Below are 12915 nucleotides of genomic sequence, written 5' to 3'. Positions count from 1 at the left end.
TTTAGTACTTTATTGCTGGGCTTCCATCCATACTGATCATCTCCTGTAAATGATCCTGGGTGCTTACCTCTGGCTTGTTACGATCTACAATCCATCTGCAATTGGGTTTTGAGAATGGTCTAAGTTTCAAAGTTCTTTTTTCCATGTGGAGGTACAACTGTATAGCACCATTTATTCAGAAGAGCATCCTTTCCCCCACAGCCTCCAATTGGCATCTTTGGTACAAATCAAGCAATGGTATATATGGATTTGTCTCCAGACTACTTTGTCCTATTGGTCTGTTTGTCATGCACTAACAACACATTCTTTTAATAGCTGTATCTTTTAAACGAGTCCTGATAACTAATAATGCAGCTCTCCAGGGTTTTTTTTTTTTTTCTCCACTTCAAGATTCAAGATTACCTTTGCTATTCTTAGCCCTTTGCATTTCTATTTAAATTTTTTTGAGTGAATTTGTCAATTTGAACAAAAATATCTGCTGGAATTTTTGAGATTGCATTAAATCTATAGGTCAATGGGAGGAGAATTACTATCTTTTCAATAATGCATCTTTTTAGGAACACTGTCTATTTTATTTTAATTCATCGTAAATTTCTCTTAGTAACATTTTATAGTTGCCTGAGTAGAGGGCTTGCACATCTTTCATCACCATTTGTTTCTCATAGTTTAATTCTATTTAAATGCTAAGGTTTGTGTATAATTTTGTAATTGGTTGTGGCTACTACATAGACATTTAATTTTTATACAGACTTATCATATTCATTTTTTTGTGAGAAAGAGAGAGAGAAAGCATGTGAGAAAGGGAGGGGCAAAGAGAGAATATTAAGCAGGCTCCACCCCTAGCTTGGAGCCCAACCCAGGGCTCCATCTCATGACCCTGAGATCATGTCCTGAGACAAAATCAAAAGTCAGGCACCTAACCAACTGAGCCACCCAGGAGCCCCTATATTTACTTTTTAAATTCTATTAGTTGTCCTATAGCTTCTTTTTCCCCCCAAAGATTGTATTTATTTATTTGACAGAAAGAGAGAGCATAAGCAGGGGGAGAAGCAAGCAGAGGGAGAGCAGGAGCTTCTTGATGCAGGGCTTGATCCCAGGACCATGGGCTCATGACCTGAGCTGAAGGCAGACACTTAACCTACTGAATCACTCTATAAACATAATGTTTAGAGAGGAGACCAAGATGGCAGAGTAGGAAGATCTTGAGCTTTTGTCCTCTCATAGACATACCAAAATATACAATTATATACAGAATTATCTCAGAGAATGAAGTGAAGACTAACAGAACAGATCTTATACAACTAAAGATATAAAGATAAAGCCACATGCAGACAGTTAAGATAGGTGGAGAGGTGGTCTCGTCAGGACCAGTACCCTCCACTGCAATGACCCACCAGCGTAGAGGCCTTTCCTGGGTAATAAGGGGTCTGAGACCCACATTGGGCTCCATAGCTCAGAGAACCTGCACCAGGAAGATGATTGCCCACAGCATCTGTCTTTGGAAACCGACAGGGCTTATAACCAGGAGAGCCAGAGTGCAACAGAAAATGGAAACTCCACTCTTAAAGGACATGCACTCAATCTCACTCATTTTGCATCCCAGCATGGAGGCAGCAGTTTGAAATGCATCTGAGTTACCTGTGAAGGAGATCCATTGACTAATTTTACAGCATGTGATACAAGGGCAGGGATCTGTTGGAACATTCTCTGGGAAAAGAAGCCTGGTAGAAACCATGTTCTTTTTACTTCCCTTTTATTTAGTTGGGCACCCTTTCTGACTCTCTCCATTTACTATACTAGCACCAATTGCCCCACTCTGGCATTTCCCTGCAGACTCTCCCAACCAATCCCCTGCCCTGACCCTCCTCTCAAGTAGCTTCCCACACTGCCACGCAAGGCTGGAGATCTCAGCCAGTAGTGGGGCCCCTTCCGATCGATCTCCTGCTCCACCATACATGGTGACCAGCAGTGGGGCTCCTGCAAGCAATGCTTCTGAGGACTAGGGATATGCCTGTCCAATAGAGTCCCTGTGACAGTTGCAGCCAGAACTCACAGACAAACAGGCCTTACAGTTATCCAACCAGAGACCTGACCTCCCTTGGGCCTTGTAACCATGCAAGGGCCAACTCTGCACACCAGCACCCCTGAAGCAGTCAAATCCAGGTCCCTTGGCCACACAGGGCAGAGTCAACCCCACTCACCAGCATGCCCATAGCAGTTGTAGTGGGGCCTAGCAGACAGCTTGCCAAGGGACAGCCCCCTACACAAGCAATTGTGTACCAAAAAACACAATAAAAACTACAACAACAACCTCTAGCCACAACAGGAGGGTGCATACAGCCCACGCAGAGGAAACCCTTGGGGCACCTGGCAGATGACCAGGCCCCACAGCATACTTTCTGCATAAAACTCCTTCAAGACCAGGAGAATTAGCTGATCTATTTAATACATAAAACCAAACACAAAGAGACAAAAGGAGGAGACAAGAATATGTCAAAAAATATCACATAAATACAGAAGACAAAACCCCCCAAAAAGAACTAGATGAAATGAAAATAAGTGACTTACCAGATAAACAGTTCAAAGAAATGGGCATAAAGGTGCCTACTGAACTCAGGTGAAGAATGGATGAATACTTTGAGAACTTCAACAATGAAAGAAAATATTCCAAAGAATCAATCAGAACTGAAGACTACAATAACTAAAATGAAAACTGTGGGGTCCCTGGGTGACTAATCAGCTAAGCATCTGCTTTGGGCTCAAGTCATGATCTCAGAGTACTGGGATCATATCCTGTGTTGGGCTCCCTGCTCAATGGGGAGCCTGCTTCTCTTTGCCTCTGCCTCTGCCATTCTCTCTCTCTGTCACTGTCTCTCATGAATAAATAAATAAAATCTTAAAAAAAAAAAACTGGACTACAGAAAATCAACAGAACATTAGATGATATAGAAGAATGGATCAGTGATCTGGAAGACATGGTAGTGGAAATCATCCAAACCAAACATCAAAAAGAGAAAGAAATTAAAAAATGAGGACAGTGGGGGTGCCAGGGTTTGCTTAGTCAGTTGAGTGTCTGACTATTGGTTTTGGCTCAGTTCATGATCTCAGGATTGTGAGATCAAGTCTTGCATCACATTCTGTGCTCAGTCAGCACAGAGTCTGCTTGAGGTTCTATCTATCCCTCTACCCTCCCCTTGCATGTGCTCTCTCTTTCTAAAATCAATCAATCAATCTCAAATAAATAAATAAATAAATAAATAAATAAATAAATAAGGATAGTTTAAGGGACCCCCTAGGACCTCAAGCATACTAACATCCACATTATAATGGTCACAGAAGGAGAAAAGATAGAAGGGTCAGAAAACCTATTTGAAAAAATAATGGCTAAAAATATCCCTAACCTGGTAAAGGAAACAGACCTCCAAGTCCAGGAATCACACAGAATCTCCAAAAAGATGAGTACAGGAAATCCCTGGGTGGTTCAGCAGTTTAGTGCCTGCCTTCGGCCCAGGGTATGATTCTGGAGTCCCAGGATTAAGTCCTGCATTGGGATCCCTGCATGGAGCCTGTTTCTCCCTCTGCCTGTGTCTCTCATGAATAAATAAATAAAATATTTTTTTAAAAAGGTGAATCCAAAGAGAGCCACACCAACAAACATTATATTTCAAGTGTCCAGAGTTAAAGATAGCAATTCTTAAAGCAGAAAGAAAAAACAACTACTTAAGTACAAGCAAAACCCAACAAGACTATCAGCTGATTTTTCAGCAGAAAACCCACATGCCAGAAATAGTGGCACAATATATTCTAGTGCTGAAGGGAAAAACAATTACAACCAAGAATACTATACATGGCAAGATTATCACTCAGAACTGAATGAAGCATAAGGATTTCCCAAACAAGCAAAAGTGAAAGGAGTTCACTGACAACAAACTGGCTTTACAAGAAATGTTAAAGGAACTTCTTTAAACATAAAAAAGCTATAAGTAACAAACAAGAAAATAATAAAAGAAAAAAGATCTCACTGGTAGTGGTAAAAGGTGTGGCTTCAATCGTCTACATAGGTAGAATGAAGGTTAAAAGACAATAGTGAAATCATTTAGACCTACAATAATTAGTCAAAGGTTACACAAAACAATGACATGTAAAGTATGATGTCAAAAACAAAAAATTAAGGGAAGAGTAAAAATATAGTTCTTTTAGAACATGCTTGAACCTAAGCAACTATCAACTTAAAATAGATTGCTATAAAAAAATAGATTGCTATATACATAGGATATTGTATATGAACTTTGTGGTAACCACAGGCCAAATATCTAAATTAAAGAGAAAGAAATACAAACATAACTCTAAGGAATGTCACCAAATCACCCGAGAATTGTGTAAGAAACAGAGAAAAACTACAAAAACAAAAATAAAATGGTTGAAAAGAAAACAACCATAAAATGGCAAGAAGTACATATCTATCAATGGTTACCTTAAATGTAAATGGACTTAATGCTCCAGTCAAAAGGCAAGAGGGTGGTTAAATGGATAAAAAAACAAAATCAAGAACAGGTCGTGTGTGTGTGTGTGTGTGTGTATATATATATACACACACACACACACATGCTGCCTATGATAGATACACTTCAGATCTAGAGATACAAATAAACTGAAACTGAAGAAAAATCTATTCCTTGCAAAGAGAAACAAAAATAAAGTTGTAGTAGCAATACTTAGACAAAATCAGCTTTAAAAGAAAGGCTGTAACAAGATAGAAAGGGCATTACATTATGATAAAGGATTCAATCCAACAAGGGGATATAATACTTGTAAATAGCTATGTACCCAACACAGAAGCACCGAAATACATAAAGCAAATTTTAATAGACAAAGGAGAAATTCATGGTAATACAATAATAGTAGGGACCTTTAACACTTCACTTACATCAATGGAATGATCATCTAGAGAGAAAATCAGTAAACACAGGCCTTGAACAGCATCATAGAACAAAGGAATTAATATACACAACACTCCATCCAAAAGCAGAAGAATACACATTCTTTTAAAGCACATATAAATATTTTTCAGGGTAGAGCACATGTTAGGCCACAGAACAAGTCTTAGTAAATTGAAGAAGACTAAAACCATATCAAGTATCCCTTTTACACACTAAAAATGAACTATCAGAAAGAGAAACCACTGTAATAAACTAAGGGGAAACTAGAATTCTACGCTTATAGAATTCTAAGTTGTCGGTGTTTCTTTCAGCACTTAAAAGATGTCATTGTGGTGTATCTGGTGTCCGTCACTCCGACTGAACAATCATCCAAGAGTATTATTGGAGCTCCTTGGAGAATAAAGGGTCTTACCTTCCTTGGCTCCAATAAGTGGAAAGATTTTTTATATTGTTTTCTGGTTTTAAGCAATCTTCTATGACATAACAAAGTTTTTTTTTATTGCAATTGCATCAAAAAATACCTAGGAATAAATTTAGCCAAGAAGGCAAAAGAACTGTACTCTGAAAATAATACAATGATCAAAGAAACTGAAGGTGATACAAATAAGTGGAAATATATACCTATATACCATGTTTGTGGATTTGAAGATTGAGGTGGTTAAAATGTCTATATTACCCAAAGCAATCTACAGATTCAGTGAAATATCTATCAAAATTCCAATGTTATTTTTTAAAGACTAGAGCAAATAATCCTGAAAATTCTATGGAATCACAAAAGAGCCCAAATGGCTGAAGCATCTGAAGAAATAAGAACAAAGCTTTAGGTATCACTCTTTTCAATTTATAACTATCCTACAAAGCTATAGAAATCAAAACAATGTGGTTTTGGCATGCACACACACAAACACACACAAAACACACAGATCAACAGAACAGAGTAGAGAGTCTAGAAATAAACCCATGTTTATACATTAACTTGATCCATGACAAAGGAGGCAAAAGTATACAATGGAGAAAAGACAGCCTCTCAAATAAATGGTGTTAGGAGAACTATACAGCTACATGTAAAAGGTAATTTAGCTGCAATCCACAAGTTTCAATATGCTATATTATCACTTAGTTCAAAATATTTTGTAATTTACACTGATTTCTTTTTTACTTAGGAATTAGAACATTCTGTTTAATTTGCCTATCTGCTCATTTTCTACTTATCTTCTGGAGTTGGTTTCTAGCTTAATTCCACAGTGGTCTAAGAACATATAGTATATATTTCAATCTTTTAAAATCCATTAGACCTGTTTTATGGTTCAGCAAGTAGTCTATTTTGGTATATGTACAATGTGTACATGATAACAATGTGTGTTTTATCATTGTTGGTCATAAATTGTAGACAGGTATGTGTGTGTGTATAAACAATTCCCACAAAAAATTATGGAACCTCTGGGTGACCAGATACAGATAGATAAATATCTTTAAGTGTGTTATTCATGTTGTTGAAACTTCTGTATTTTTATTGATTTTGTCTGATTCTTCAGTTGCTGAAAAAAAGTATAATCTCCAAGTAGAATTATAGAGTTATAATTATATAACTCTATAAATTATATATATGTTTTTATGCTACTGTTGTCTTATATTTTAATTCTATGTATTACTTTCTTCTACAGATTTTTTATTCTAAATAGTTAATGCATTTTTAATTATCCGTCTTTGTTTGCTTTTTCTAATGCATTGTATTATTTACTACATTACTGAATTTTTATCTTCAGTCATTTTCCTTCTAGCTGCAGCATGGCTTATATATTTTTGGTGAAGGTCTACTGAAATTTTTTTTCAGCTTATCAGTTATATAAATATACTTATTTCACCTTGTTTTAAAAGGATGTTTTTGATGCTTCTAGAATTCTAAGTTGTTAGGTGTTTTCTTTCAGTACTTAAAAGATGTCATGGCGGTGTATCTGGTGTCAGTCACTCCAATTGAACAATCATCCAAGAGGATTATTGCAGCTCCTTGGAGAGTAAAGTGTCTTATCTTCCTTGACTCCAATAAATGGAAAGATTTTTTATATTCTTTTCTGGTTTTAAGCAATCTTTTATGATGTAATGACAGATAGTTTTCCTCACATTTCAATAGCCTGCAGGGTTTATAGAAATTCTTGATCTGTGGGCTTCATGTTTTCCAATCATTTTGCAAAATCCACATGTAGTATCTTATCAAACATTGCTCTGGTACTATTCCTTCTCTCTTCTCCTTTTCTGGGACTTAATTCTTTGCATGCTAGACCTTCACAGTTTGTCCCATATATCCCTTGTTTGATTCTCTCTTCTATATTTTGCATTTTTTTTAGTTTCTCCCTCTGTTTTTATGTGGATATATTCTCTAAATTTGCTTCCATTTCTTTCATCCCCTCTTCTGCTATGTATAATCTGTCATTAAGGTGATTTATTATATTCCTAATTATATCCTTTTTCAGTTCTATAGTTTTATTTTATTTTTCCTTATACATCCTATTTTTCTGTGGAAATTCTCTTACATTTTAAAGTTTAGATCAAAGTCTATGTCTAATAAGTCTAATATCTATTTTTTCTCTTGGATTTTAGTCATTTGGTCCTGTTGCCTGGCAGTCTTTAATTTTTTTTGTTGAATATCATACATGTCCTATGAAAAAATATGAAACATTTAATCATTTTCTCTAGAAAAAATCCACATTTTTCCTTTTTTACAGGGTGATAATCATAATGTAGACAAGGCTAAGTTTTAGTCTGGGCTATTTCTAGCTCTTATTTCTAGGGCAGAGCCCTAAAGGATCTCACCTGAAAGTCTGGGAAATCTTGTTCCTTAGGAAGACTTCACCTCAAAATTCTTGTCTCCCAAGCATTGGAAGTCTGCTGAAATGTTTACTTAAGTTTTGATCTCTTAGTACCTGCTTTCTATACTTGCCTGCTTCTTCCTCAGTCTCATAAATGCGCAGATGAGGAATCAGAACATACCTCAGGGAGAAAACTGAAAGCAAGGTGCTGTGCTTACTTTTCTGTGGTTCCCATTTCTCTAGGACTTTGGTAATACAAGTCCAAGCAGCCTTTATAGTACTGAAATAGCAACGTTTATTTCTCTACTCCATGGAGATTGCTATAAACTAAGCTACTGTTCTCTGGTCACAATGACCTGCATTGCAAATTAACAAATGCATGGGAGCAGGGAGGATGAAGAAAAAAAAATACAGCAAGTACAGGATTCACCTCAATGCAGTTCTCTTTTCTCAGGGACCATAGTTCATCAATTCTTGCTTGCCTTTATTGCTCTCTGATGTTGTTTAATTTTATTCAGGTTTCCTATTGGTGTTTGGTGGGCATGTCAGTCTGATTTTAGTTAGAGTAGTTAGTCTAGAGTCAAAGCAGAAGTCTAGCTAATAGCATCTTTTTTTCCCTTCCCTATTCCAAGTCAATATTACAAGCTTCTCAGGCACATATGCCTCATCATTAATTCTTTCCTCTTTATTTTATCCTATATGTATCAGTTAAAAAATTATGTGAATTTTATCTTTGAAATTTCTCTCCCACATATACTCAGCCTTAACATTCTGACTACCATCACTCTCTGACATGTAGAGACTTTTAACTGGTTGCAGTATCCCACTGCATCTTGTAAACTTCTACAGGAAGAGTCATATTAAAGGGAAGTTCTAATGTCACCATAATATTACTGTCTTCTACATCTCTTTCCTGTTGCCCATTCTCTGCCTCTTCCAATGCCTACAATGCCTCATGAAGTTTGGGCAAGCCTCATAGCATTTATTTATAATAATCTAGTTCAAAACTACTTTTCCTACTTGCTCATTTTGTAAACATACCCTATACCCCACTATAATGACATTTCCCATGGACCATAGTCCATATATTCCTACTTCCGTAATAATGCCCATAACTTTCCTCTCAATCTAAATGCTTTTCTTGCCATAAACTGACCAAATTTTCAAAGTCTACATCAATGCTACTCCATCCATAAGATTATGTAGAGTCCCCAAATAGGGGTAATGAATATCTCTCTTCTATGAAAACCCACTGCACTTTGCTTGTGCTTCCTGGATTGGGACTTATTTAATTTTGCCTTGCTTTATCATCATTTTTGTACTTATCAGTATCTCATCAAGTATAAGCTTCTTTAAGGGTGAGGTCTTTATCTTATTCTCTACTGTCCTATAGCATTTGTAACAATGCCTGGCATATGGAAGACCCTCCTCAACAGAATTAAATAGAATTCTAATAAATGTCAGATGCAGAGTATTACAAGTCTGCGTGCTTAGAAATGTATTTGACACAGACATGTTTATGAAAATGTTACCTGTTTAATGATGACTTCTATTTTAGAAATATGAATTTCTTTTTTTTAATATTTTATTTATTTATTCATTAGAGACGCAGAGAGAGGGGGGCAGAGACACAGGCAGAGGGAGAAGCAGGCTCCATGTAGGGAGCCCGAAGTGGGACTCAATCCTGGGACTCCAGGATCACGCCCTGACAGACGCTTAACCGCTAAGCCACCCAGGCGTCCCTAGAAATATGAATTTCTAAGATATTTTTTGTTTGGATTAAAGGGAAAATCTGATTATAAAGCTCAGTATATAAATATTCTCATTTTCTCAAGAAAATCTGAGTTCAAGCATTTTCACAGAAGATAAATTCATTATGTGAACCATATCCTGTTTTGTATTCTTTATTCTTTGAGTTGAATATCTAAGTAAGAACAGTTGAAAATGTAACACAGTTCAATTAAATATAGTCCCAAGGAAATGCAAGTATTATAATATTAATTTTATAATAGAAATGTCTGCATTCAAGCAAAGACTAGGAGAAGAGATTTTAAGGCTGCATAATTCAGGTATAATTTTTACAGGACTCTGAACTGAAAACTTGGGGGTGAAAATCACTACTTACAGGGAGTATTCAGGAACAGCATCCTTGAAGGCAGGAAGTTCTCGCACATATTCATTATAAAACCATTTCACTTTGAAATGCAAATTCATATAATCGGTACTCTTGCATAACCGCTGCTTCTCATGTTCTATAACAGATAAAATCAAACATTTAATAAAGTTTGGTTTGCCAACAATGCTGCTGTATCCCAATCTACTTTTATCAGTCGTATTTTAAAAAGGAAGAGAATGGTGTGTTCCAGGTAAAAGCAAAGTGAATTGTTAAAGGCAGACCTGAAATTTTACAAAATCCAATCCAGAAAGTATCATAGGTCCTGTGTAGAACAGATCAAGCAGTAATGGGCAGTAACTTGAACGTTCTAATGTGCCTTACTGAAAAGGGTGAGAATTCTCATGTAAAGAGTGATAATATGCTGAAAATTTTCTATTTATTTTCAAACCTTTATATTTTGGCTACTTTTAGCCTATTGCTAACGAAGTTCAAGAAAGAATTACACCTATAAGAATGGATAAAACATGAATCAAACTAGAGGAAATAATCCTTGATAAATATCAGAAATATGAAATAGTAGGTCATATTTCTGGCCTGGATATTTGACACTTAAAGAGTTAAGAGTTGAAAAGGAAAGGAGATATATCTGAATTCTAAGCCAGGTGATTTCTTCTTCCCCTTTTAAGTACAGCTAAAATTATTTTGCACCCTATGGCTTTTGAGACACTTCTTTAGTAGGATTTCCTAATATGTGACATTTTTTCCTCTCTCTTAGAAAGTGTGGCTTAAAATTGTTTCTTCCCTCCCCCCTTTAATCTGGATATATAGTAACTGGGAACAGAGGCAAGTAATAATATTACTGAACATATTTATCTCTGCTCCTCCACCGTCCCCAATATTAACATCTTTGTCAATTCTATGCCATAAGCACAGACAGAACCAAACCGCAAATATCCCAGACTATATTTATGTTGAAGTGTCCTCTAAGAAGTTCTGGTTGAGGCCTGTGGATCTTTTTTAAAGATCAAAGCCAAGGGCTTTGATTTATAGTAGAAATATCCTCTATTTTATATTCCAGGCTGAAAATACTCACTGAAGCAATTAAATTGTTAAAAACAAATTGAGGGCATCTTTGCTTTCCAAAACCTGACTATACAGGGACTTAAATCCCAATGATAAACACAAGAGGGAACGCAACCCCAAATCAAACATTTTCAAAGTATCTAAACAATGATTAACTCAACACAATTTGTAGAGCAGAGAGAGAAAGACACTTATATACACAGAAACAAGAATAAACTAGTACTTCTATACCAAACTCCCAAACAAAATCATGAACTAGGTGATGTTTTGCTTCAACTCCCTCCAAATTCATTGCTTTCATCCTCTCTTTTAATGTTAGTTTTCCCCTACCCCTCTCCTTAGATGTCTAGTATCCCTCCACACCTTAAGAGGAGACATTTATTTGATAAATATGGAAAGTAATTCAATACTACCCAGAAACCCAGAAGGAAAAGACCCTTGCCCTAGGACCTATACACTAAGAGGGCTCGACTCATCACAAATTCAAACTCAAAAATTAAATAGATTGTAGATTCCTCTGTCACTTGGGATCTCACTCTTGGTGCTGGCAGAGTAAATCAGAACCCTAAACATCTGCTCTTGTGACTAACGCCACCTGCTCTTATGATTAACACCCTGTAAGCCCCACAGAAACACTCTGGACCATCTTTCATTCTGTATCCTAAAAACAAAAGGTGACTGTGTCTAAATGCTACTTAGGTTTGCAGACTGCTGTTGCTAACAACAGAAATAGATACTGCTTTGGAGTATGGGAAGAAATTTGAGCTATGGAAGCATTTAACTAAGAGAATGGGCAAACTAACTCACCAGGTTCTTTTTCTAGATGGCATAAATGCAATAATTTATTGCATAAAAGTATTATTTTCAAGTTTTAATAAGCACCCATCTTATTTGGTTTCAATTTATGCTTTGGAAGGCACTCATGAATCAATGCAGCATGCAAGGCAGGTGCACTTGCTGGTTGGGGAATATTTTGAATACTAAGTGATTCATATTACTCTCAAAGTTTATATAAGTATAGTTCTAGATGTAATATACATGAAGCCTAATATTCCTTGCCAACTAGATACCTACTGAATTCTAGGATTAGTTTTATTAGTTATTATTTTATCAGTTTTATTTTTGAAATTTCAATTTATGAATTCTAACTCATTAAACTGTAGCTTTATTTAAATGATTTATATAAAAATCTGAGAGGCTAGTTGAATTTGTCCCCATTTTAACAAATATTTTTAAATATCTTAGAAGAAAATAACTTTCTGTAAACTATATGTGAACTATATAAAAAGGACACAGAAATCAATTTAATTTTTTGTATTTATAGTTTAAATTACATCTTTATTCAAATCATGTCAATTTTGAGTAACATTTTAATTTTCAATCCTTTAAGGATTAAGAAGGTGTGTAAACTATAAGTGGACCTCAGAAGAGAAAAAATAATGCTTAAAAGCAATAGAAAAAAGTTCAATGACAAGGTACACTTAAAATTTTTAAACCAGGAAAAAAAAGAGAACAGACATCATGTAACTTGGGGAAGGTTGTATTATATGGCATGATTGTAAATAGAATGCAAAACATTTAAAATATTTTATTATAACTGCATAGTTTGTAACCACACTGAAATAAAGAAAAATATGCATTGTCAGAAAGAAAAATATAATAATTTATGACATGCATATCTTTACTTTGAAAACCTAAACACTGCCACCCAGGACACCTAAATATACATATTGGTAATTAAATTGTATTATCTTTGATATTTTGCCAGCTTTCAGCATATTAAAAAAGAACTATTGCACATTTTTAAAATCTCATCAATATAAAAGCACATTTATTTGTTAAGGTAGGAAGATAGAACTACGTTTTATGTAACAGTTTGTTAGCTTGATTTAGAAATTATAAATATTTAGGTCTATAGTATGTGGTCCTCCATTTGTGCTCTTGACTTTGCAAATGTTGGGGGTGAGTC

At 35.5% G+C, this 12915-nt stretch overlaps 1 protein-coding gene across 1 annotated transcript in view; it reads right to left on the bottom strand.

Moving 5' to 3' along the window:
• UNC13C (unc-13 homolog C) overlaps nt 1–12915 on the bottom strand; it is a 542478-nt gene that overhangs the window by 122245 nt on the left and 407318 nt on the right. The window contains 1 exon segment of the mRNA XM_038580464.1: nt 9873–9999. Coding sequence (XP_038436392.1) covers nt 9873–9999 — 127 coding nt within the window.

This window comes from Canis lupus, chromosome 30, assembly GCF_011100685.1.
Source record: "Canis lupus familiaris isolate Mischka breed German Shepherd chromosome 30, alternate assembly UU_Cfam_GSD_1.0, whole genome shotgun sequence".
In the NCBI taxonomy this organism is placed as follows: Eukaryota; Metazoa; Chordata; class Mammalia; order Carnivora; family Canidae; genus Canis; species Canis lupus.
The sequence above is the reverse complement of the archived record's forward strand: the minus strand, read 5'-3'. Positions and strand labels throughout refer to the sequence as shown.